This window comes from Podarcis filfolensis, assembly GCF_964270895.1.
Source record: "Podarcis filfolensis genome assembly, chromosome: 6".
NCBI classification, from domain to species: Eukaryota; Metazoa; Chordata; class Lepidosauria; order Squamata; family Lacertidae; genus Podarcis; species Podarcis filfolensis.
Window position 1 is genome coordinate 36,970,560 of NC_139609.1, and position 27,776 is coordinate 36,998,335.

The 27,776-nt window shown below is 40.7% G+C and overlaps 1 protein-coding gene across 1 annotated transcript; it reads left to right on the forward strand.

Moving 5' to 3' along the window:
- On the forward strand, positions 1 to 27,776 carry ANKRD13C (ankyrin repeat domain 13C). The gene is made up of 13 exons (XM_083621019.1): positions 1 to 627; positions 6,487 to 6,528; positions 9,423 to 9,527; positions 11,371 to 11,456; positions 12,846 to 12,891; positions 13,680 to 13,746; positions 15,793 to 15,937; positions 16,643 to 16,774; positions 17,101 to 17,262; positions 17,873 to 17,952; positions 21,272 to 21,370; positions 22,629 to 22,729; positions 23,822 to 27,776. The coding sequence occupies exons 1-13, from the start codon at positions 270 to 272 to the stop codon at positions 23,950 to 23,952; spliced, it is 1,554 nt and encodes a 517-aa protein (XP_083477145.1). The 5' UTR covers positions 1 to 269; the 3' UTR covers positions 23,953 to 27,776.

Genomic DNA, 27,776 nt, shown 5'->3' on the forward strand with positions numbered 1-27,776 from the left:
CGCGAGACCCCTCCGACAAGATGGCGGCGCGGTCTAGCCGCTGAGAGGAGCGGCAGGTGGAAGGCGGTTCGGAAGGAGCGCGGAGCCCCCTCGGCCTGCGGGGAGTCCCTGGGCGGCGGGCGGCGAGTGTGTGCGGCGGGAAGGGGGGATGCTGCAGCCCGGAAGAGACCCTCCGCCGCGGCTCTGAGCTCGTCGAGCCCCCCGCGGCAGCGACTGCGGCGCCGCTTCTCCCCGCCGGGGCCCCCCAGCGCCCGGGGCCGCCGCTGGCGATGACCGGAGAGAAGCTGCGCTCGCTGCGCAGGGACCACAAGCCCAGCAAGGAGGACGGGGACCTGCTGGCGCCCGGAGAGGAAGAGGCGGCGGCCGCGCCAGGCAGCGGCGGCGGGGGAGCCTTCACCGGGGGCCGGCCGGGGGCCGGCAAAAGCGGCCGCGCCGGGAGCCACCGCATCTTCACCACCAACCACCACCGGCTGCCGCTCAAGGGGGGAACCGGCGGGACCGCCGCCGCCGAGCCGGACAAGGGCCCGTCGGCGCAGTTCCCCGTGCACGAGTGCGTCTTCAAGGGGGACGTCAGGCGGCTGTCGGCTCTGATCCGCACGCAGGGCATCGGCCAGAAGGACAGCCACGGTAAGCGGCAGGGCTCGCCCGGCCACCCTGGGAGAAGGTCGAGCATCCCTGGGCCTCTCCGGAGTTAAGGACATCCTGCTGCCCGGTCTCTCGAGCTCCGTTTTGTCCCCAGCGCGCTGTGTCTAACGCCCCCTTTATTGGCGCCTTGTGTTTTCCCCTCCGCTGGTCATTGCCCTTATTACGTGTTTTTCGACACTGCATCTCCCCACCCGATCTTTTCTGCAGTGGCGGGGGACGGCTGCGCACCGGCATGCTACCGGTTAAACCTCTCTATCCGTGATCACCTTAACCTAGATGCGGATCGACCTGAGATCTCTCTTCACCTCCCTTGGCATCTGTGTCTGCTTTTACGCTTGGGCATCTCATGCCCTAAACCGATCCTGACCCAGTAAAGAAGCTTTAGTTCAGAAAGGCTTCTGGAGCGTCTTGTCTAATGAGGGGGGGGGTGGGGATGTTAATAAGCGTGTTTTAAAAAGCAGGGAGTAAGTGACAGAACTACTGCTATCCCAGTTTTGGATTGTGATAAGAAACACTGATGAGACCTGTGTATGTGTATATACACACGTATGCTTGTGTAACACACTTTAGAGAGGAATTGGCTCCTGTGCTGATTTCTAAATTGCCTACAGGAATGCTGATGGGGCAGTGTACTTCCTGAACTTGAAAAACATATTATGCTTTTATTTTATCCAGTGGAAATTAGAGTAAAGGTTGACGACTCACTTAGTCATTGGCTAGCCGAATGAATACAATTTTCCTGCCTTTGAAGGCGGAACCGGAGGAATTAATTTTTCATGTAAACAAAACAGCTAATGTGTATAATATCTCTCCTTTCTCTGAGTGGATGTACCAATCAAAAGTGCAGACATGGTTATTTTCCCCCTATTTGTGATGCTTCTGATTCTTGTACAGGCCTGTGTGACTCTAATAATATACTTTGAAGTATCATGTTAGTTCTGAAGTAGGAATGAACACTTTCTGATCTGAAACAGTTGTAGTCAACCATAGTTGTTAGCAGAAATGCTTCCTTTACTAAGAGATGCCCAATGTGCAAATAGTGTTATTTGGGGAGGCTCTTCTGCTGCGATTAGATGCACCCTTGGAAGTGCTACCTGTTGAATTCAGTGTATTCTGAGTTATATTGGAGTACATGCAATCTCTTCTCTCTCTGCCCATTGGAAGGACCTTAATATAAAACAAGGTTGAGGAACTTTTGGCGCTCTAAATGTTTCTGAACTACAACTCCCACCAACCCCAGCAAGCATGGCCAGTGGCCAGAGATGATGGGACTTATAGTTCAGCAATATCTGGAAAGCCAGAGGTTCCCCACACGTGGTAGGAACATTTCTCTTCTGAAGATAGAAAACTGCCTTTCTGGAAATTAGTCACTGTTACTCAGTGGTTTGATTTTCCAGGAGAATAATTGTTATGCCACCTACAGTTTTACCTACAGCCATGAATTTGTACTTCAGCCAGTTTTTAATACCTACTAGATCTAAAGGGTATGCTTAATTTTAGTTGCATTTATTTCTATGAGAAGTTGCTATGAGTCTTTGAGATTCTTCTTGTTATTTTTACTTTGATCTTTTTATCTGGTAGAACTTTGTGTAGTTTACTAAATGTCATATCAATCCACTGGAATTTTCTTAATGGAAAGAGTTATATTTATTGTTCAGTCCTAGATCCACTTACCTGAAAGTAAGCCTCACTAAATTCAATGGGATTTACATCTGAGTAGATGTAGGATTGAGGTATTAGCCTTTTATTATAGAGCATTATTAATTCAAACTGGTCCAAATAATTATAAGATTTCCAGTGAGCAAGAACTAAGTTGTAAACTAATTTTAAAAACGGGCATAGCTACCATTTTCTGTATTTGTTTATTTCAGTTTGTGGCTAAATAACACATTTCTGTTGAAAAGTTGTCATAATGCAAAGTGTGTGTCTTGGAGCTAAGCTAAATTTAAGATTGGAAACTAGCTATCATTTATCTCAAATTTTGAGTTTAAATCCACAATATTAGTTTAGTAATACAATATTATAATCTCTTGATTGATTATAACCTCTTGATTGTATTAATATAACCTCTTGATTGCTTGCTGTTCCAGCCCCATTTACTTCAGTAGGGCAAATACTGGTATTGTGGTGGCTTATCTTCTGTCACTGTTATAGGTTGTCTCCCTGCCATGTTAAGACTGCCAGCGAGATCAGTGCAGTGACACATTCATGGGCACATTTTCTTACACCATGATGGTAAGGTAGGCATAGGTTTTGTGTGATTAACTACAGCTTTGATCCATTTCCAAGAATAATATTGGAACCTCATTAGAACACACTTAATTCTGTGTCTGACTAGCAGCATCCAATTACACTGCCGTGGATGGTTATCCAGTCAGCTGAATTGTAGCTGAGGACAAAGTACATAGATTAGAAACTATTCCTTTACATCAAATGCACCCTGGCATTTTGAGGTCTTTGGTCAGTCATATCTCATTTCTCACAGGGACTAGGGCAGGCATATGCAAACTCGGCCCTTCAGATGTTTTGGGACTACCATCATCCCTGACCACTGGTCCTGTTAGCTAGGGATGATGGGAGTTGTAGTCCCAAAACATCTGGAGGGGCGAGTTTGCCTATGCCTGGACTAGGGAAACAAAGGTGATTTTCTTTCTTTCTTTTTATAAAAAAAATCCTAGTTTACAAAAATACGTGCATTATCTCTTTTTTTCAAGTTATGTTTTCTACAGATCAGTTTTATTTGTTGTGAGACATTAGTGTTGCATGCACAAAGGTGATTTTCTGTTGGGTAAAAAGCTCAAATTGGTACTACAATGAAGACCAGGCAGTATGCATTTTCTTGTTTAGAGTTTTCCCCAGAAAATTATGCCCCAGGATGCCAAAAAATAATCGGTTGGAGTTGTAATGAACTTCAACCTGCCCTTCAGAACAAAAGCTTCACAATAAAAACAGTTTCAGAACAAAAGAAAGACTGGATTGTAGTCCAGGAAGCTTGATAATCAGATAGACTAGCCTTTTGGTTAGACCAGGCTTAATGGGGTTGAATCTGACCTGCCTTCTTGTACTAGTGTGTGTTAGAGCATCTGACAGCCACAGAGAGAGCGAGCTGCATGTGCAATGTTTATAACACTGCCCTAGGTTAAAACAAATCAGCACTGCTGAGGCTGTGTGCACAATGATATTCCAGCAAAAACTGGCTCCTGATTTTTAGTCTATTGTACATTTTCATCAAGTAATTAAATCTGCATGTTTCTGTATTACTAAAAATAGTCTTAAAGAAAAGTGTTTATATGTTCTTATTTATATACAGCATCTCACGTCTTGTGCAAGGATTATATATAGAGAGACAGAGGGTTATATTCCAGGAGTGGTGTGTATGTGCAAAAATGTGTAGTTGAACCACTCCCTTGGAACCACCCCCGTGCTAGCACTCTTACTTTCCGGAGTTGGTGTATCAAATGGGTCTTAAACTCTGCCCCCCTCAACAAGGCAGAAAGCGTTTAAGCTCTTTGCCTTGCTTACTGGGCTCTGGGTGGCTCTTGCAAGATCACATGTAGTCCCCAGTGTTCCTGTGAAATCTTCCCAGAGCCTCCCAGAACCTGGTAAGCAAGGTGGAGAACTTAAAAGTTTAAGCTCTCCGCCTTCCATGCATTTAATTTGTGCAAATTCAACTGGCTCGCTGTCAACTGCGTAAAATCAAAATCCTGTAAGTTAAATGTGTCAGTTGCAAATGACTATTGTAGTGAGTTTCACTTCAGAAGAGACATTCCGCCCTATGCGAGAGAAGGGGAAATGCAGCTTCTAAGATGTTGCTTGTCATTTATAACTTGTATGAACAACTAGACAATATTTTAATAAACTGCTGATTGATCAGCGGCACTTTTTAAAGTGATCAAAAGGTTTTTTAACCCATTGCTCTGATTAAGTGTTATAATAATAATAATAATAATAATAATAATAATAATATTACTTATACCCCACCCACCTGGGTTTCCCCAGCCACTCGGGGCGGCTTCCAACAAAATATTGTCTATTAAACATTAAAAGCTTCTCTAAACATGGCTGCCTTCCGATGTCTTCTAAAAGTCTGGTAGTTGTTCTTCTCTTTGACATCTGGTGGGTGGGCGTTCCACAGGGCGGGTGCCACTACAGAGAAGGCCCTCTGCCTGGTTTCCTGTAACTTGGATTCTCGCAGCGAGGGAACTGCCAGAAGGCCCTTGGCACTGGACCTCAGTGTCCGGGAAGAACGATGGGGTGGAGACACTCCTTCAGGTATACTGGACCGAGGCTGTTTAGGGCTTTAAAGGTCAACACCAACATTTTTAATTGTGCCTGGAAACGTACTGGGAGCCAATGTAGGTCTTTCAATACCAGTGTTATGTGGTCTCAGCGGCCACTCCCAGTCACCAGTCTAGATGCTGCATTCTGGATTAGTTGGTTACCTTCAAAAGTAGCCCCATATAGAGCACATTGCAGTTGTCCAAGCGAGAGATAACTAGAGCATGCACCACTCTGGCGAGACAGTCTGCGAGCAGGTAGGGTCTCAGCCTGCGTACCAGACAGAGCTGATAAACAGCTGCCCTGGACACAGAATTGACCTGCGCCTCCATGGACAGCTGTGAGTCCAAAATGACTCCCAGGCTGTGCACCTGGTCCTTCAGGGGCACAGTTACCCTATTCAGGACCAGGAAGTCCTCCACACCTTCCTGCCTCCTGTCACCCCAAAACAGTACTTCTGTCTTGTCAGGATTCAACTTCAATCTGTTAGCCGCCATCCATCCTCCAGATACTCACATAGGACCTTCACCATCTTCACTGGTTCTGATTTGAAAGAGAGGTAGAGCTCTCTTTGCAACCCAAATACAAGCTGTCAGCAATTATTATGGATATAATTAACTGGGGGCAGGTTATTTTATGTGATCATTGGTGGAATCCCTGCTCAAGGACTATCACTTGTAAAATAGAGATTTCCCGCCTCTCCTCCCCCAGTGCAACCGGGGGTGGGGGTGGGGGCTCAGCAGAAACCCAAGAACGGCATGCAGAGAAGGATCGGGGAGACAATTCTGTCTGGCAATCTACAATGCTTGTGCAGATGGTATGTTCATCATAGTGCAGTGTTGGATACCACCCTTAGGGTGGTATAAGCGTCCTGCTTACCTTTTCATTCTTCTTTGATTTTTCCAGCCATTGCATTTCTTAAATGCCATAAAAGAAAAGTTAAGGTTCTGAAGCAGCTGATTTCTCTGTCCAGTGTGAATTCTGTTCAAGTATATTGCAACAATACAATACTCATAATTCTGTTTTTACATAACTGTAAGCTGTTACTGTAATATTTTATAGTAATTATGTATTTTGAGTGACTTCAAGCTCTCTGGTTTTCATTAAGGTACTTTTAATAACATACCTTGTCTGTAAAACTGGATCTATGCAATGAATAAATAAAACATGCTGTTTAATTTTTTATTAGAATATATCCCTTATGTGTAGTGACCTACATCCGTCAGTTTTGATAACATTGGAGACTTTACAGGCCTTAATTAATTTAGAGTGACGGAATGTCACTTGATTTCTTTCTTTTTCTTTCCAATATTCTTTAATTATTCCTGTCCTCTTAATTGCCCAGGAGTAAAACTGAAGATTGACCCAATGCAGATAATGTATCAAAGTGAATTGTCATGTGATTTAACACTGCTTATTCATTATTGTCAAATTGACAATAGTAGGTTTGCTGTATTTAACTCATAATTGATATTAGGACCATTTATCAGCGTGAAACTTGATGTTTTATTCAGTCTGATTACTGATTTAAAATCTTTTTTGTTTGTTTATTCATTTAAATAGGAAACACTCCTTTACATCTGGCTGTGATGCTGGGGCATAAAGGTTGGTAAGACTTCATTTATATTCACTTAAAAAAAAAGTATGCAGCATCAAACGTAGCAACTAGAGCCTCCAGATCATATTTCTCAAAACATAGAAAATGGAATAACAGAGCAAACAAGGGGAGAATTCACCTTCTCATAGCTTTCCCTAGATCATGGTGGTGGCGGCTGTTGGGAACTGCAGTTGGATGAAGAAGAAACACATCTCTTTCACAGAGCCCATTGTGAAAATGCAGCCAGTGCTGTTTTACTGTGAGCTGGGGTCATGGTCACGCTTGTGATTTTCAGTGCCCTTTGCTTCTGAATGGCAAGAGCTGCTCAGAAGGTTATGGAGAGGGGAGTTCCCTGCACATGTCTTCCTTGCCCAGTCCTGAATCCTTACCATTATTACTTTATTGTGAGGGATAAGAAGGGGCACAGAGAAAAGGGCCTGTATTACCCCTTGCTTGTCTTGCAGTGACTTAAGAGAAAATTCCAAATAAATTGGAACAAAGTATGGTAGGCAGAGAAGCTATGAGATGCTGTTCAGAACTATCTGCAAAAGTTCAGAAAAATTAATGAAGGCTGCTGCCTTCATTGCATTTTCGCCATGTTCAGTCAAGTTAGGAACCAGGCTAGTCATAATAATTGGTCCTAAAAGCTATAATATTAATAATGGAATAAGACTGTTCCCTCTTTTAAAATTAAAGGAATTCAACAAAGGCCATTATCAGAGCTTTTGTAGAACAGGGGACTGTGGACTATGAGAGAGGCTTTTCCAGAGAGGATAAACTAACTGCTAGCAGGTGCACAAGCGCCTTCATTCTCTGTTCAAGTCCTACCAGTGCAACATAATGCAGTGTACATTGCTGGCAGATGTGGAAGCTTCTAACCCTCTGCCTCTCCAGTTACTGAAATGCCTTTTCAGTATTAAATAGGTGTTGGATAGAAAATTCTCAGGTTATTAGAAATTTGTAGCTCAGACCCTGTGGGATAGCTCAGCCAGAAGAACATTGGGCAAAAAGATTCCTTCATTTGCCAGTTAAGTAATTTTAGTGGAAAGTTCATTTGTTATCCTGAAGGCATTGCTGTCATAACCATCAACACTGAAAGCAGATATTATCTGGGAATTGATTCTTGGATAAGTAGATCCTAGAAACAAGAACACTGCAGGTGCTTTCCCACTTAACGTCTGCTGTTTCCTTACTGTGAAATCGGTTGTTCTCCATTAATTTCCTTTCCACCCTTTACCCTCAGACTCCAGGATCAAACTGGTTACTCTATGAGGCTCAGCTCTGTCTAGATCCACTACAATCTGTATTCTGCACTTAGTACCCTATTGTCAAATGACCTCAGCAAAATTGCTTTGTCTTCCCTTTTCTACTTATCCTTGACTTTACTGCTTTTGATACTGTTGATTACCCTCTTGTGCCTGACACTCTTCATGCCTGAGGTTTCTCTGACTGTTCCTACTAATCTAATCACTCTTTCAGCATTTCCGCTGGGGAGAAGCTCTCACTTTCTGCTTTCACCCTCTCAGTCTGATCCTTAAGATTCATACTACATGCTCTGTTATCTTTCCTCTGATTTGCATTGTGTGTCCTTTTTTCTTTCTTTCTTTTTTGCCAATGTCACTACCTCATCCTCTTGTTGATTTTTGTGCTGCTCATGTTTATTTGATTCCTTCCTCTCCTTTGCACCCATATTTGGTTTTGGTACCAAAGCATCTTATTTTAAGATATTGTGGCTTCCCCTGGTGGGTGGGATGTGTTTGACTGCCTTTTATGTTGTTTGGCATCCGCCTGGATGAAGTCAAACCATTGGAAATCAATATGGGAGAGGCATGTTTTGTTTTAGTTTGGGTAGTTGAAAGTGTCTGGTTGTGCTGATGCAGGTGTACCATGGCTTTCATTTTGTTTTAGGTTTATATTTGTTTCATTTTAAATTGTTTTGAGTTTACTTTTTTGTTTAAAAAGGCAGCTTTTATTTCTTGTTCAAGTAGAATAGCAGTGTAGCATAGGATATAAAGTTATTTGTAATTCCCAATAAATTTAAAACTGTTAGCCATAAGTGTTGTCTCCATTCCTCATTTTCCACTGGTCTCCTTGGTTTGCCTTGTTAAGATACAGCGCCAAACAATCCCATCAGCTCAGTGTACTTTGTTTAATTAGGTACGGTGGATTCAGGTTAGGTTTCCTCTATGGCAGTCAAGACTGTTGAACCATTTCCTATTAATCTCAGAAACATAATTATTTGTGTATACATAAGGAGTGAAACTGCTCTTAAATATTTTTGATTGACTTGCTCAATCAAAATAGTTCCTAAAGGTATAAATCACTAAATCATCATAGTACCACAGATTCTAACTTTTTCTCCCAACCCCCAGGAATAGATTGTGTAGATAGATAGCTACTCAGGGGACTCTGGGAATTGTCTGCCTCCCTGTCCTGCTGATCGAAGCCTCTATTGGATCAGAGACTTCTGTCAGCAGAAAGACATCATTTGGATACAATTCAAACTATCTAGGTTGTATCTAGCTGTGGCTGCAAGACTAACCCCACTTAACCTGTGAGTAACCACCATTGAATTCAATAGGACTTGCTTCTGAGTAGACATAGTTAAGAATGCAAACTAAGTCATAGAACAGACCCATTGAAATCATGTTCACTTAACATTAGCCATGAGTATGACTTAGTCAGATACCACCCAATAGATTTTGCTTTGCACCAAATGCTACATAAATGGTTTCAAATGCAAAATAGGTCATTGGTTAGCTTGATTTTATGTGCTGCTCAAACTTCAGTAAGTTCAAAACTTGTTTACATCAGTATTTTTTTCAAATGGTAAGTGGCTCCACAGAGAAGCAATCTGATGGTCTTATTTGGAAAATAATTATTGTCTCATACTTTGTTATAGAATGTGCCCACCTGCTTTTGGCCCACAATGCTCCTGTGAAAGTGAAAAATGCTCAGGGATGGAGTCCTCTCGCAGAAGCCATCAGCTATGGAGATAGACAAATGAGTAAGAAACTGTCACTCTGGTTGTCTGGACATAAATACAGGAAATCCATTTAGTCATTAAAATCAGCTTACTGCAGATTGTGATTGAAATGTGCAGATCATGAACACCTAATCTTGAGATAATTTTTAAAGGCCAGTGCTCATGTTAGGCTTTGCCGCAGATTGTCCAGGTTAATTCCAGGCCCAGCTCAAGCTCCTCATATTAGTTATTCAAGCCTTAAATGATTTAAGCCCCAATTTTCTGTTTTTATTACTGTATTTTAAATTGCTATAGCCCTCCCTGGGACCTCATAGTGAAAGGCAGTTAATAAATTGAAACAACAACAATGCCAGTACTAGCATAGATGCAGAGATAAAGCTGTCTACCACTTAACTATGGTTATTAGATCAGGAATTGCTCACAGGAGCTCTCCTCATTCATCTATTATCCCTGGTCATAATAATAGTTTAAGGTTTACACTGGTACTAGCAATAAGTATGACTATATCAAGAGCAGCATTGCACTTTTGTTGTTGTTAGGTAGGAGTTAGTCAACCAACAAGTGTTGAAATCTATGCTGTTCGGAGTTCTCATTCTTTAAGAAGGCAGTGTGGTGGTGCTACATTATCCTGCTTCTCAACTGAAATGTTCCCAAATTATAAAAACCTGACTTGCTTGATTTACCTTGCTTCTCGAGCTTTCGTAAAGATAAAGTCTTTCATGACTAATGAATATCATTTTCAGTTCAAATATAAACTTTTAGTTTTATTTGGCACAAATTACTGAGAGTTTGATTTAAAATGCAAGCTACTCTTGCTTAATATAACGTACGTATCAATTTTTTATTTATTACATGTAACGTTCCAAAGCTGTTTTTACAACTTTTGCATTGCTACTTACATATAATGTTCAGGATGGGTGATTTATTCATTTAATTATATACAAGTACAATAGAATATAGCATATCAAATGTTACGCTGTAGGTTAGCAGTTGAGTGTGCCTGATCAATGGTGTGTTGATGTACAGCTCCAGAACTTAAATGAGGGATTATTTTAAGCATAAGGAGCATTAGCATTATGGTCAAAGCTGAGAGGAGCATGTTTGTATCTGAATTTGGAAATGTCTTAATGAAAACTCCCTTACAGAAACCCCAAATTGCTGTATAAATTCCTTCAGAAAACAGTCTGGGAATTGTATGCCAGAGGTTTTGAAGAAGAAACAACATTGCTGTAACTGCTTCATTTCCAAAAGGCACTCTCAGGAAAAGCACACATGTTGGCTTTGTGCATGTTTATGAGACTCCCAGTGATCTCCGATCCAGATTACTGATTAGATCACACTTTCAGTAACACTGAAACACCTGGTATTCAGAGATCTTTCACTTGCCCCTATGAAAGCTTTGTATATTTGTCTCTGAATGGTAGTATATGGCTTACTGTTGTCGGTTTACTTGATTGAATTTGTTTTATTTATTGACAACACTGCTTAAGTAATGAAAAGCTCGAAAAGCTACTAATTGACCAGAGCCGCCTCTGCCATTAGGCAGACTATGGCGGCTGTCTCAGGTGGCAGAAGCCCCCAAGTGGCAGCCCCATGGGCACCCTGCTGCAGAAGCAGCACCGGTATCATCCAAAATTATGTGAAATCTTGCGGAGGGTGCAAGATCTTGCGCGATTTCAGCAAGATCTCACCTGTAATTGGTGCTGATGCCGACGCTGCTTCTCTGCCGGCAGTAGAGGTGGCCCTGCAATTGATGCTGATTTCTCTTTTGCCACCAGCCATTACAAAAGGTAAAGGCAGCTCCCAGCTTAGTGGATGCTTAACATGATTGCCTTTACATTGGACTTACAGTATATTTTTTTAGTTACAGCACTTCTAAGGAAACTGAAACAACAGTCTAGGGAAAGTGTTGAGGAAAAGCGACCTCGGTTATTAAAAGCTCTGAAAGAGGTAAGTTTGTAAGGATTTTTCCACCCACATTGGAGATTATGGAGTCATTACTTTGCAGACAATTTGTGTGTGATTGTCATTGTGTCTTCATTAAGTGCAAAAAACTCAACACAGGCCTTTATTTCTGGGAATTGCTGGCTGAATTGCATATTGCTTGCTAGTCTGTGTCTTAGAATGACTGACCTGCAGGTGACTTACCTTGCAGCAGCGACATCTTCCCTACTCAGAGAAAGGGCTTGGTGACTAGATATGGCCTATGGGTTGTATGTTCTAAATTCCGGGTGTAGAGTTTTAGTGTTAAGTCTCTGCTGTGGATCGTAATTGTGATTTTAAAAATTAAGCTTCACTGGGAAAAAAATTCCATTTCTATTTTGGTTTTAAAGTCAAGCTGGGTTAATAATGCTTCATTTACATGTAGCTTCTGCATTTTGAAGTTCCAGTGAAATTGGAAGCTGTTGTAAATATGTTAAAATATTTGAATAGCATTTAAACTGTGAGCCAGAGATCAGTTCCTAACATACCATAATTATTGATATAAGGAGAGAGACAGTTTCCATTTGAGGGAAGGAAAAACTGCATTTGCACAGTTTCCATTTGTCATGCTAATTCCCATGGACAGAGAAGGCCTGTTTTAGAACTTTGTACATAAACTGGGTACATAAACTCAGTGCCTCCAATTCAAAGCAAGTTTTTCTGTTATATCATGCGTTCTCCAGCTACATTAGCTGCTTCTAGGTATCCCTCACCCATGTACTTTAAGAGGTGCCACAGGTTCCTCATTTTGTTGATCTGGGTCAAAGTTGTTTAGCTTAGCTAGCATTTCATGGTTGATAAATAACTAGTTCTTCAGAAGAATGGCTTCATATAGCAATTATTATCTTGCACAGAAGGACGTTTTCTACAAACATAAACTCTCAGTTAGGAGCAGCTATCAAAAATTGTCACCTACACTGACTGCTTTCAAAGGAGAAATGTATTGCTAAAAAAATAGTTATTATTTGAAAAATCATTTTTAAGAAGCCAAGCTGTTGTAGTTGTAGTAATAGAATTTATACATTATATCTGATTGCAAGGTTAGGTTGATTCAGATATTGTATAGTTTGAGCTGTTATTTGGATCATGTTACTTCTGTACTTCCGTAGATAAAACAAGTAAGACTAATTTACTCTTCTTCTTCTTCTTCTTCTTCTTCTTCTTCTTCTTCTTCTTCTTCTTTTAAAAAGCTGTTAATGTGAAAGGTGTGCAAATCAAATCTTCAGTTAATACACACTTACCCCAAAGTTTAGCATGGCCAAATGAAAGTTATGGTTTCTAGCATTTCCTGGGTGGGTGGACATGAAAGTAGTCATCAGTTTCTTAACATTTAACAGAAATTCTCTTTCTCTTCAGCTAGGTGACTTCTATCTTGAACTTCACTGGGATTTTCAAAGTTGGGGTAAGATTTTAAAGATTTTTATGGAAATCATAGTTGTAGAGTTGGAAGGGGTCACGAGCGTCATCTAGTCCAACTCCCTGCAATGCAGGAATCTTTTTGTCCATGACCCTGAGATTCAGAGTATTGTGCTCTGCCAACTGAGCTATCCAGTCTAAATACTTATTTCTCCAGAACAGACACTAAACTTCTTGTAGATAGTTATGCAAAAGCACAAACATGGTTGGAGTTTGATCCAGACATCTTCCACAAATCGAAAGGTTCTTTCTGTTCACAGATGGGACTCTGATCCCATGGGGACTCATGGCTGGGTGATTCCTGCAGATAGAAGGAAAATGTAATTTTTGTGGATTTTTCCTACATGCCCTGAAATGTGTTTTCCCACTCTTTGGTGGAAGAGATTACGTTCTTTAAATTAGTTACAGTTCTATCGGCTTCAATTCTAGTGGAGCTGCTGGATCAGACTGAAGGCCTGTCTAATCCAGCATCCTTCTTTCCACAGTGGTCAACCAGATACCTCTAGGAACCCAATAAGCAGGGCATGGAGCAATAGGCCTCTCATGTTGTTAATCCGCAGTGACTGGTATTTGGAGGAAAGGTGCCTGTGGGCAATGGGTGCACTATACAGCTATCATGATTAATAGCTTTACATATGGCTCTGTTTTAGTTGCTTTGTTGGATGTGTTTATATATGATTTGGTTGATAGTTTTTATTTTGTGTGCTGTATGCTGAATGGATACATTAGAAGGACATTAATGGTAACAGGGTGTCGTTTTTACCCTAAATGCAGTGCCTTTACTTTCCCGAATCCTGCCTTCTGATGCATGTAAAATATACAAACAAGGTATAAATATCAGGTAAGAATAGTCTTCACCTTTGAAGGGTTACACTGGGGATGGGAAACCTATGGCCCTCCAGATGCTACTGGAATTCGACTCCCATGATCCTTTACTGCTAACCATGCTTACTGGGGTTGATGTGAGTTGTAGTTAACAACATCTGAAGGACTACAAATTACCCATCCCTGGACTGTACTAAATGTAATGATGTTAAAATATTGAGTTTTAATTCTATTGCCAATGTCTTCATGCATTTCCAAATTTCATACCCTGTTGTGATGTGGGTGAGGAGCATAAGATGTAGAGGCCATGCACTGCCCATTCACAGAGCCTTTTGATCTGTGTTTCCTTTGCAGTCACCTTAATGTTCCAAAACGTTGCCGTGCAGAGTGGCATCTAACATAGTGTAAGGAGTTGCAACTAAGAGGGAAAATTGCGCAGCCCCCTGCTGGTGTGGAGTTGGGCTCATGAGCTCCAACTCTTTAAAGAAACTCTACAAGTATTGGAGTTTATTACAAAAAAAACATTATTTAAAGAAGACAACTGTACAAGAGTTACCAGTGGTCTGCATAGCTGTGTTTACATTGTTGGCCTGCTCATAATTGGGAATCTCCAGATAAATGGAGTTGTGCATGTTTTGCCGCTTTATTCCAGGTGCTGTGATGTGATGTTAGTGTGAGCTGACTATTAACTCATTAATGAAATGCCTTTTGTTGAGAGTCATGATTCTCTCACTATTAATGTTCTCAGCTCTCAACTGGACAAATGATGAATAAGATTTATTCTGTAAAGTGGCTCGCTCTACCCCTTTGTGAATTACGTATTTGACTTTTTAAGGCTAGTGCTTGCTTAGGGGCCATCTTCAGCACGGTCTCCTTAAATCCTGTGAATATTGCATGGCTGCTTCTAAAACAAACACCTGTAGCCAAATATTGGCATAGCTGCCTGTTACGTGATTGGATGATTCTAAACAAGTCAAGATGACTTTGGGTTCCATTTAACTAAAGATGTTGCTATTTAAGCAGGTTTTTGTCAAAGGGAAAATTCCACATCTTGCTAACTTTTAAATTAAATGGAATATATATTCTGTGTAATACTGAAAGAAGCAAAATAAACTTTTTAGTCTGGCTACATTCTTAATCTAATGGAAATTTTGCACTACCTTCTTAACTGAGTGAGATTTCAGCACTACTGTTAGCTGTTAAAATTCACCTTATTGTACTGTGTGTGGAGAATTTTTCATATACAGGAATTCCCTATTCAGACATGTACCATCAGCAAGTTTGTTCTTCTGCTAAAGCTAAACTTCTCAGACTTATCTGCTCTGATCTTGTGAATTCACTAGAATTCTCTGAACAGAACTTGTATAGTAGTAGTGGCAGAAGTTCTCTGTTGTAGGAATATTTTCTCTTTTCTTTTGGCAGAGACTCAAAAGATTTGATAGGACAAGATCTTGTTGTATATTTTGGGTTGTATGCAATGAAATGCGCATGGAAGGGAGTGAGCTACCTCATCTCTGCCTCTCCCAGCAGTCAGGAGACCTCGCTGGGCTCTAGCACAGGATGCTGTGGGGAAAGCAGGCAAGAGAAATGATTGCTGAAAATTGGGTAGAGGCATCTTCTGTGAGCAGAAGCTCTTCTCGCTGAAGGTAGCCACACAGTTTTTGCTGCCTTCTGTCACATTTTAGCCCACCCCATTCAGTGGATGGATAAAAGTCATTCCGAGGGTTGTACGCGACCCCAGTTCTGCAGGGTTCTAAATTACTCCATGAGTCTACTCCATGAGTAGTAAGTTTACTCCATGAGTAGAGGAGGCTCCCTTCTTCCTACCTCACCCTCTTCTTTTGGAGGGTGATGGGCAGAGTGATGCAGGGGGCAGATCTTAGCACACTCATCCCTGCTTGTATGTTGCCTTTGCACACAGATAGCACACCCAAACAGGGCTGATCTCTGTTTCAAATCTTGCTTCTAAAAAAAATAATCAAATCTCACTGGTTATTAGTACAATTTTGTGAACTAATATTCTGGATCAGCTGAAGTATTGGAATGTTCCCCCCTCCCCCAGGCTTGACACAACACTCATAGATTTTACTGACATGAAGTGCCAACGAGGGGACTTGAGCTTCATTTTCAACGGTGATGCTGCACCCTCTGAATCCTTTGTAGTTTTAGACAACGAACAAAAAGTTTACCAGCGAATACATCACGAGGTAAGCTGCAGCACCCCTAGTAAAATCTTTCACAATGTTACTCAAAAACAAAGCAAAATATGTTTCCTGCTGTTTTGTGCACCAAATAAATGACTTGCTTAAAAAGTGTACAAGGTAGTTGCAAGATATTGTCAGTCTGGTATGAGACATGTAAGGCTGCAGTCCTCTGTGCCCTTACTTGGGAACGCTTCCATTGAACACAGTAGACATGTACGGAGGAGGGCTGTAATTCCACTGCCGTTTTTTCTCTTATGTTTAGTATTGCTTTGCAGGATACCTAGTTGCTTAACAGTTCTGCTGCAAACAATATTAAACTCCTTTCCCATATAGATTGCTAATGTCCTCCCAAAATATATTTATTACTTATGTAGCAGTGACAGTAATACGATGTACATCTAGGGTCTGAGAAATCAGAAGGCTGCAGAAGACTACTTTACGCGGAAGGTTTCCAAAGGCAACATGTGAATGTGTAGCTTTAGAAAGAAGCTGAAATCAAATGGAGAGTAATCTTGTACCTGAGAATGTGTATCAGTGGGAGATATGGTGTACTCATACTCACAGTGGTTAAGGCTGCTACCTAATGGAATAATTACTGGAAGGCTTCTATTTATTTCAGGCAGAAATTGGACAGGGAGAGGATAACAAATCTGTTTAAACAATTTGGAAAAAACCCAAACCACAATTAATATTCTTGCTTTCTTTCAGGAATCTGAGATGGAAACAGAGGAGGAAGTTGACATTTTGATGAGCAGCGATATTTATTCAGCAACATTATCAACCAAATCAATCACCTTCACACGTGCCCAAACAGGATGGCTTTTTCGAGAAGATAAAACAGTAAGACTTTTTAATAACTATTTTAAGACATCCATCCATCCTGTGCTAGTGTACCCCAGGGAAGACGCCTGCAAGGCAGGTGAAATGTGGGACAAACATATAGGCTGTCAGTTTTGCTTTCCCAGTCATCCGGATTGGGAGAAGGGAGGATGTTAAATGTTAGGGTTATAAGAAAAGCGAGTGAAATATATGAAAATGTGACATTAGGGTTAAGAACATAAGCAGTTGGCAGGTAGACAACAAATGAAAAGACTAGATGAGTTTCAGTAGAAGTTTTGCATTTTGGCTCAAATACTTCATGTGTTTTATTTTTTGTGTGTTTGCAGGAAAGGGTAGGAAACTTTTTGGCAGACTTCTACCTGGTTAATGGACTTGTCTTAGAATCAAGGAAAAGACGGGAACATCTCAGTGAGGAAGATATTCTTCGAAACAAGGCTATTATGGAAAGCTTGAGTAAAGGTGGAAACTTGATGGAACAAAATTTTGAGGTACAGTTAAAAGTTCTGTTTAAATTGAACATTTAACAACAGATGGCCTTTTGCTGGCCTAGTTCACATGTAATGCTAAGCCAAGCCATTGCTGAGTGTGAATGTGCAAGTGTGCAGGTACTCACAGCAGAAATCGTGACCACTTCGGTCCACTCCCAGTCCTCTGGCTGCCACACCAGCTAGAGCTTAAGCCATGGTCTGGCTTAGCATTACAGCCAAACCTAGGCACATGGTTTGTCTTGTTCCAGACAGTCCAGGAGTTATAGCCAAGGTTTGCTCTTGTATTGATGCTTGTGATTTATCTGGGGGAGACAAAAAGTATTTCTTTTGCAGGTGGCTATCCTTAAGAAATGCTTACATTTTTTTACGCAGCTCTTCAGACATGCTAACATGTGTATATTTCTGTTTCATGTCTAAATGATTGGTTGCTGTTCATTTGTCAGGAGTGCAGTGTTCTAATTTTGGATTAGCCCCAATTTACTCTTCTTCAGATTGGCAAATGTTGGAGGAAGCATGAGACACAGATATTCTTTTAGACGAGATGATGGTAGCCTACTAAGTAGTAAAGTGCTTTGATTTACAAATAATTCCCATTTGTTTTCTTTAACAGCCTGTCAGGAGGCAGTCTCTTACTCCACCTCCACCAAACACAATTACATGGGAGGAGTACATATCTGCTGAAAATGGAAAGTGAGTATTAAATACATATAGTGTGTGTATATAGCCGCTGCTATGTATATACTTAATGTCGTTTTCAAAACATAAGGGTTTGGATCAGGGCTTGGCATGAATTGAGTTCTTTTCACGAGACACTCCACTGGGAGGAGGGAGATTATTTTTCACCGATTCCTCCTTTCCCTTTGTCCTGTGAAATGTCGCCCAGGAGGACCTTAGCTGTGGGCTGGTCCACTATCCCTCAGACCTTGTGGCGGGCCGGAGAAGCAGCACCTGGGGTGGGGGAGCTGGAAGAAGAAGCAAGGGGGGCAAGTAGTCGTCCTCCCCACCATCGCTTCTCGTGGGTAGGCAGAGTGAGCTTGTCTGCTCCGCGCTCTGGCCCACAGGAGCACCAGGGCGGCGGTGGCAGGAGTAAGAGGCCATGCCATGAAGCCGGAACCCGCCACGAAGCTGAGATTCCCGGCGATGGCGATAAGAGGAAGAGGCCGAGTGGTGGAGGCTTTACCAATCAAGCGCTGTGCCTAGTTTACCTCAGTGTGGCACGGGGGACGTCTCTGCCAATCAAACGCAGCTGAGGTAAACCAGGCGTTTGAGTGGCAGAGCCACCGCCACCATCGCCGGGAGTCTCGGCTTTGCAGTGGGTTCCGGCTTTGCGGCACAGGCCGGATTTAGGACCCAAGTGGGCCTGATCTGGCTCAGGGGTCTTAGTTTGCTGACCCCTGTTCTAGGAGGTGGCGCTGCAGGCTTCAGTGGGAAGGAGGAACTGGTGAATGTTACCTTTTCTTTTCACCAGGCATGAGTTTTGACTGAATCAGGGTCCCTTCCATGAGCCGAAGCCCATAGTGTCTGTAATTTCTGGGTTAAATCCTACATGTGCATTTTATTTGGCATTACAGTGGTACCTCAGGTTACATACGCTTCAGGTTACACACTCCGCTAACCCAGAAATAGTGCTTCAGGTCAAGAACTTTGCTTCAGGATGAGAACAGAAATTGTGCTCTGGCGGCGCGGCAGCAGCAGGAGGCCCCATTAGCTAAAGTGGTGCTTCAGGTTAAGAACAGTTTCAGGTTAAGAACGGACCTCCGGAACGAATTAAGTACTTAACCCGAGGTACCACTGTACTCTTCTATGTTTTTAGCTTTTCATATATTATCTGCAAGCTGCCTTGAGTCTTGGTCTGGGGAAAAGGCAAGATATAAACATTATATAAATATGCCTTCACCCCCGAAGGCACACTTTTCCATTGTCTCCCGAGAAAGACAGATGCCAGCCGTATAAATTCAATAATACAATAATAATTACAGGGAATCAAAACCTTCTATTTTTCAAGCTTTTTTATTAAAATCGTGTTTTTTAATATATTTAGTTTTATATATTAGTTTATTTTCATTGGATGCATACAAGCAATTTCTGCAATGAAAGTATCTTTTCAATCAAATCAAATATCATCTGCTCTGGGCCTTTATTGGGGTTTAAAAGTGCACATCTGTGAAATTTAATTATCTATGAAACCAGCCATGGCATCCAAATTTATTGCATAAGGTGCTGTCCTTGGCTCACCTCATAGGTACTCATTTGAAATGTTTAGTATAGAATTGAGAACAAAGATGAATATATGAAACCATTCTTCCTATTGCTGCAGTAAAGCCTTATTAATTTGAAAATAGAAATGTCTGCTTAAAGTTGCACACACAGGTTTTAGATTGTACAGACTGACCCCAATGCGTTTAGGTCCCATTGATTTCAATGGTGTAAAATCAGTCCCTTTCTCATGGGAATCAGATACGTCCTTTATATTTGGTGTGATTTATCTTGAAGAAAAGTAGTATGATAAGATCTACTTATCCAGAGATCCATGAAACTACTCCTGAGCTCCAAATGGTTTCGTGAAAAGCAGCGTTCCGCACCCTATAGCAAACAGCTTTTGAAGGATGATTTGATAATGTGTGTAGACTGGGATATGCATGTCAGAATGCTGTTGAATGAAACTCCTATTCCATGCACATAATCTTATTGTCATTACTAGAACTAAAGCAGCTATCTCAAATTTGGTCAGTATTAGTGGCATCAAATCAAAGGCTTTTTTATCCTAGATTTTAACTGTGACAACACTGCTGTTTAACCCTCAACTCATGATATTGTATTTGTTTTAATAACATCTTAAACTGATTATATATGCCTCATTGTTTTTACTTTTTCACATGCTTGACCAAATCAGAAGTGGTCTCTTCATTTTGGACTTCCATGGGTTTGGGGTGAAATGGTCATGAAGGCTTGACTAAACACAAGATGACAAGTCTCTAATATTGATGGACTTGGAGAGCTTTGGATGACTGGATATTTTTCGGGTGCCTCAGCTTGTCCTTACTTGTAAATTTTGGAATGTGATATCTTTCTTAACACTATTCAGAGGGTTAGCTCCAGCTTTCCAGCAGCATCTCCAACTGGAGAGGATGGGGGAGGCATTTTTGCCAATTCCTCCCACCCTCCCACAGCCCCATGGGAAGATGCTCTGGAGAGTGGGAGACACCCAAACATTATCCCACCACGGGACAGGGCACTGTTGGCTTCATGAGGAAGAGTGAACTCTAATGAGACTTTTTGCTGGATCTCACTTCCTTCCAAGATTTGAGGGAGCCCTTCTCTTTGTGGAAAGATAACTCTGGATCCAATCCCAAATGTACAAGTTTAAATGTAAATATTAAAGAACAGTTCTAAGTTTCTAAACAAAATTGCACTGAAGGAAGACAGTCTGTTTCAGTATGAATTTCTTCCATACTCACACATTGGTCCAGCAGAAGTTGTTTGATTACAGAAATTAGAAAGTAACATGCTGGTATCTATTCCTTCTCTCTCTCTCCCCCTTTTTAAGGCTTCCACACTATTTCCATTTTAGTGTCCAATGGCCAGTATGGAAATAACTGTTAAACTAGTTATCATGACCATTGGGCTCCATGCCACACTTGCAAAATGTTTTTGAAACAGTATGAGGGTTTCCTCTTCAAAGTCAAAAGACAAATTCCCTTTGGGCTCATCTGAATAGCTCTTTAGATCCTAGTCCTAGATTCTTAACTGTGTGAAATCATACGGCCAAAGTGTGTATGTATATTTATATATTTCTCTTTTCTACAGACTTCTATTCAGTTGCTTTAATCTGTTAGTGCCTGGGCAGCTTGCCTGCTTTGGCAGTTTTTGCTATCTGAACTCTTCCAGGCATCATTAAACAACTTCTGTCAACTTGTTTTCCTGCACAAGAGAAATGCATTCCAATTTCTTATTGTTTTTATAAATTATGTCTCTAGGGAGGTTTTAATTTTTATTTTCTTTAACTTAGAGCACCTCATTTGGGTAGGGAACTGGTCTGCAAAGAAAGCAAGAAAACATTTAAAGCCACAATAGCCATGAGCCAAGAATTTCCTCTAGGAATTGAATCGTAAGTCTCAAACTGTCCACTACAAAAGTTTGTGAAAGGGCATGTGATTTAGCTAAAATACGCTGATATGTATAAAATTTTGCTTGTTCCAAAGACTGCGGTATAATACATTGTCATAGAATAAATGGGAAAACATGTTGCCTGCCATAGGTTCACCTCTACAATGATCCAATTTTTTTGTAGTTTCTCCAATATTCTTAAACGTAAAGTTCTCAGATTTTATCCAGACGTCTCAAGTCCTCTGTATTCTGTTCTCAAATCTATATAAAAAAAATGAAGTGTGTATGATTTATTCTGCATCTAAGAGCCAAAGAGCTTTCCATGTTTTGGCAACTTTTTCAAGTAGAAGAAAAATCTGGGGTGAAGGAGGTTGAACTTTGGCTAGGAGGATTGTGGGACAAGGAATAGGAATCGTAAGGGTGGGGTTGAAATTATGGAAGTTAATGAACCCCTGCAAGAATGGGCACTGGAGGCCTTGTAAGCAACATGTTGGGTTCTGAATCCTTTCAGCAGTGTACCCATACTAGTACATTCGCTCTACTTATGATCTGAATAAGTTAGCCACTTACATAGATGCTGTGGAGGAGATGATGTGAAAAAAATTAATGAGAGATATTTGGAATATATAGTGATTTGGAAATGTCTAATTTTTGAAGTGTGATGCTTTTCCAGATCTTTTATTATTTGTGTGCCCTGATGGGAAGTTTTCCGACATCTATAAAGAAAAGTTCCTAAACTGGAATTTTGGAAGATTCTTCCTGTTATGATTCAAAAGGAAGCTTGTTTTAAGCTTGACACTTTACTACTGGAGTTCTTAATAAGTTTTAGTTTCGAAACCTATTGAAATCCTGAGATTTAAAACTCACCTAACAGAAAATAAATGAGTGCTAAAACTCAGTTTTACCCAAAGGAGAAACAGTCTGGAAATCCTCCTACCAAGTCATTTGAAGCTCACTGCAGTTTGAATGCTCAGTTGTGACTGTCTCTGAGCTGCATTGGACCAAAGTTATGCCGGACTATTTAGCTTACTCTTGCTTAACCTGCATTGTGCTAACAAAAATGGTTCAGTGTAATTACTTGATTTGAATCAGTGGGCATGAACAATAGCGTCTTTCCCTCAGCATGTGTCTTGGCTCAGTTTGCAGTGATTTGCTGAGATGACACCTCTTTTTCTTACAGTGCACTGATTAGGAGTGTGTGGGTAAATCCTAAAGCTGCTAAGAGATGAAATTGTTACATGTGTGTGTTTCCCCCCCAGGTTATTGAATGTTTTAGAAGTAATTGCACCCTTCAAGCACTTTAACAAACTGCGGGAGTTTGTGCAGATGAAACTACCACCGGGTTTTCCTGTAAAGTTAGGTGAGCTGTCGAAGTGTATTTCATCAATTAAAAGGGACTGTCTGCCCTGCCAAGAACATGGATTGTATTTAAAAGCCTTTTAAACTTTGTGGTGAGAAATGCAGTGGGCTGTCACTCAGGCTTTAGCAGGAAGATAGTCAGATCCTGGAGTGAAACTAGCATGCCATTTCATAGTGTACTGAGTGGAAAGTACACAATAATAGAAAGTGAAGTTATTGCATGAGGGCAACGTAGGAAACACATTTAGCATTTGGAGATACAGTGTATATGGAAGGGATATTAACCCTTTTCTGCATGCCCATAGTCTCTGATGAAAATCACTTGCTTTCTTCATAGCCTTACTTCAAAACTAGTGAATTTTGGCCAATGAGAAGTGTGGCAATAGAGTAAGGCTGGAGACAGTCAGCATTTCACAAGAGAGGCAAACGTGGTTTAATATCTTAGGGCCTTGTCCCCTCTGATAAAGCAGGCTAGTAGGTTTTCCCAAATATACAAAAACCTGCAGAACTATTTATCCAAAATCCAAAAATGGGATCAACATACACCACAAGCAATGATTCAGTTTTCAAGATGTCAGCCCTTGTGAACAAAATTTGTCTGCCTGCTACCCAAAGTTTCTGCAGAAGCTTACTGGGTGTCATAGAAAACACATAAGTCACACAGTCAGTGCCCAGGGATCTGCTGTGTTATGATGGTACAGAGTTACACCGAGTTTGTCAGTGCTTTAACGTGGTTGGAGGCTAACATTGTGCTCTTTTCTTAACAAATGAGAACAGTGAGGAGTGCAAGTATTTGCTAGAAGTGTGAACAGAGTTGGACAATGAAGATTTTTTAAAATATATTTTCACTCTGCCCTTTAGGGCAAGCAATCTCAAGCTACTTTACAATAAGTTAAAAACAATTTACACATATCCCTCCAGAAAGGACCAGAACCGCTGTAAACTCTGCCTCCAGCCCCTTCTCTGACACGCTGTTCCAGACAGATTACCAGGAAGTTGAGCAAGTGGGCTGGTGAATCCTTTTCTGCCACAGAAATGCCCTTTTCCATTGTGCCTTTTCTAACCTCTCAATCCTTTGCTCTGTTCTTCCTAGATATACCTGTATTTCCAACAATCACAGCCACTGTGACTTTTCAGGAGTTTCGCTATGATGAGTTTGATGAATCCATCTTCACTATTCCTGATGACTACAAGGAGGACCCTAGCCGCTTTCCTGATCTCTAACTTAACTGGAAAGTTAGCAGTAAATAAAAAAAAAATACCAGCATGCCACAAGGAGACAGGGAGAGAGAGGATGCAGGTAGCCCCCAGACATCTGTCTAAAAGTGGGTGAAGTACGAAGGGACAGAACTCGCTAAAATGAAACCAGAAAGGGAACACACCGTGAATCTCAGTCAGTTGTACCATATAGCAAGCATCCACCTAGTGTCTAAACGAAAGCTGGTCTCCTGCTGTGTCACATGCATTTATACATCAAGACCTGCAAGCATGATAGCCTGGCACCTCAGTAAGTTCCCCCTGCCCCCCCCCCCCGAAAACTTACATAACAGCTATAAGGACTGTAATTTGTTCTTAATTTTTTTACGTTTCTCGGTAATAAAAGCACCCTTGGACCATTAGCATAAAGAACTAAAATGTCTTACCTGGCTATTAGCCCTTTAAAATACCCATCTTACTTAAGCTGCTCTTATAACCTTCCTTGGAGCTTTGTTTTCATATATTGTAAATTCTGTAATATTTGTTCAGTAAATTGAGCATATAGTAGAAGGAATTGATTTTCTGCAGACGAATGAACCAAATGGTAAGCATTTAAACAGTTGCATTCATTTACTGCAATACGTGTCAGAATTAGAGCCTTCACTCTGCAGGGAATAAGGTACCTCCTTTAGCACCTTAGTGCAATTCATTGTGGTGCTATTCATATTCTCCCCCCCCCCCCGCCGGCAACCTATCATTTCTCCAGTGAAAGTTGTTACTAATCTTATATAAATCTGCAGATATCCCCTCTGCCCTCCCCACCCAAGCTGGTTGGAAATGTCCTTGCTGTGTTCGTTGGAGAGCATGCTTGGAGATTATTAAACAGCCCACAGGTTGAATCGCTGACATTCTTTTGGGTTCCTCAGAGCCATAAAAGCTGCCCATCAAACCTACTAAACTTGTATTTGTTATCCAGTAGTATTTGGGAATATATTGAATATATTACTACAATAATCTTGGTTTACGCTTTCATTTCCCAAAGTGCAAACCTAGATGTGAATAGGGATTGCAATAGATTGGGGATGGAGAGTACAAAAATGAAAGTACAAGAATAATTAAGGTATTTCCAGCATGGGTAGCTACAGAAAGAAGAATGTTCATTTTTATTCAGAAGGGTTGTTGTTTTTTTAATAAAAAAAATTAGAATCTTCATATGGTTCCACTGTATGAAACTTGAAGAGAAACTAGCCTTTTTTGCTCTACTGGAAAGAATGTGTCCAGAATTGTCAGTACTATGTTCATTTGTATTCCAAGGCTTATTAGCTTCCAGTGATGTGTAAATGTACAGAAATGTAAATATTTTCAAAGGTATATTCTTTGTGCAGTCTAGTCATTTTTTTCTTCTTTTGGAAACTGCTCAAGTCACTTTCAGACTTAAGCCACTATGCTAGTTAACACACCCAGTGCTGGTGATAACTTGGAATGTCAAATGGGCCGAGGTGAGTCACAGTGCACAGTAAAACCAGACTCATGAGCCACATAACCTTTGCCAGGAAAAAGGTTTCAAGCATATTCCCATGTCCTATAGCTTTGTACTGTTGCAGTGTGCAGAGAGGAAACTCACGAGAAAAAAAATCTTCATGACCTAAAATAGGGGCCCAAATGTTGGGCCCAATTCAACAAATACTGTAAATTTGTTTAAAGCTTCAATCCTGAGTGATGTTGACAGTGAAGACTGACAGTTCTGCTGGCTTAGTATATCATTGTAGCTGCCATATTGTGGAAAGTTCCATTTCACTACCAGTATCCACTGTCAGAGGATATTGTCTGCCTGTAAATAGAAAATGAACTTTGAAGGCAGAGCTGTTTTGTCAATATTTTTTATATATATAAAAAAATCATGGCGTTTCCCCTGCCAGATAATTTCTGTAGGAGACATTGGATTTGAAGGTGCTTGACACTTCATGTTACCCATCCTGGGAGTATTTCATAAAACAGCTGAGATGCTTAAAATGATATTTACAATGCTGTTCTCACACCAATGAATGGTGTGTGGTATGGGCTTGATAGGTGATGGCCACTAAACTGTGGAAATATGCAATTGGTCATCTCCTACATATGTAAAATTACTGGATAAATAATGCCAAAGTTGTTTTTCATCGAGTTCTACAAAAATAAATGTTAGCCCATGAACTGTCAGACTAATGTCTAGCAAGTGGGTCTCCTTTCACGGTAACAAAAAACAATGAACTTTGTGCTGTTCAAGTCACAACCTTGTGTCCTTCTGTGAAGAAGGGCTTAAACCGGGTAGAGGTGCTGCACCATTTTGGAGGACAGAAGTGATTTCAGAGCAATGTTATTCTGTTACACCCCTACTTTAAAGATTTCAGTTTATGTTGTATTTCATCCCATTAAAAAAAATTGTAGCTACATAAAGGGAGTTTAGTTTTGTTCCAGTAGTGGATTTTCAGGAAGAAGCAGCACCCATTGTTGCTGGCGAAACGTCTGCAAGCAGATGCATATACAAGCAGATCTCTGGTATGCATCAAGCTCCTGGTATGTCAATTGAGGTAGTTTAGCAACCCATGCAATAGGAATGTTGTACATTGACTCTGGGGAAAAAAAAACCTCAGTAAAGGGAGCTCCATGCCCGCAGTAATATTCCCAAGAGTTTACCGCTGGATTAGGAAGTCTTGGATCTGAGATTTTGATACTTTGTTATTAAAGAAGAGTAGAGATAAATGAATCCAAATTATTTGGCACTTAGTAGTTAAGCACTTATATTTTCTGACATAGCAGTGTCACAGCTAGGAACTTCAGTTGGGCATTATTACTGTGTCCTGGAGAACATTTGAATCTTTCTCAAGGATTTTTTTATCTCACAAGGGTATTGGGAAAGCAGGGTGGGGGGGTGTATTGTGAAGCAGCATTCATGCAAACTGTGCTAAAGTATCGCAATAGAAGAACCAGAAAGAGGCCAGATTATAGGTTAAGTGCCTCTTGCATGCTTATAGGTCATTGTTGGATATAACATCTGTAGGAAGCAAGAGTGTAAAGGAAGTAGCATTCTAAATATTTTAGACTGATGCAAAAGTATACATGAACTTGACTTTTCTTTGAGGCTTTTGAAACTTCTCTGAAGTACCGTATGTCCTCTTAGAAACCAAGCAAAGTGTATTGGTAGGCATAAATATGGGATCTTTTAAAAAAGAAACCCCCTGAGCTCTTCCTTAACCAAACTCAGTTTTACTGGTCTTCCAAATTATTGCTTTAACTTGTGGCAAAGGGAATAATCTTTCTTTCCAAGCAGCTGATGTTTTGTCTCCTTATTTAAGTTTTAAACTGCAATTGATGGATACCTAGCAATTTTTATCAGATAGTACAACTGTGGATATAAATCTGTGCTGGAAACCTACCTTAAGTTGAAGCATAATATATTCAAAAAGTTCATTTTTTAAATATATACTTGTTGATTTTGATTCATTAAAAGTTAATTACATTATTTAAACTTTATTAACAAACTTCCTATAATGCTGCAAATTTTCTTTTGACAGTTTATAATTGTGAAAACCTAATGTCATTTTTTTTTTGTATATTTCATGTGTTCTTTGTCTAATCTAAACTCACCTTCACTAATAGTGTTTTTGGTTGTACCACTTAGAATAAAGACCAAAAGATGCTGTTTGCTTTTGAGACTGAACATACGGACATTTTCAGAAATCTATTCTACCATGTGTGGACACTTCCTCCTTATTAGAGGAAGGCTAAAGAAAAAGGATGTTACAGTGTATCACTTTCACAAGGACATTTTATTGGTCAATTTTTCAATAAAATCCTCAATTTTCAGTGCA

What these genes read in the sequence shown, in the direction of transcription:
- ANKRD13C (XM_083621019.1), top strand. Translation starts at nt 270, where the DNA reads ATGACCGGAGAGAAGCTGCGCTCGCTGCGCAGGGACCACAAGCCCAGC. An exon ending in CGGCCAGAAGGACAGCCACG is followed by an intron (nt 628 to 6,486) that starts GTAAGCGGCAGG and finishes TCATTTAAATAG; the next exon opens with GAAACACTCCTTTACATCTG. An exon ending in TATTAAAAGCTCTGAAAGAG is followed by an intron (nt 11,457 to 12,845) that starts GTAAGTTTGTAA and finishes CTTTCTCTTCAG; the next exon opens with CTAGGTGACTTCTATCTTGA.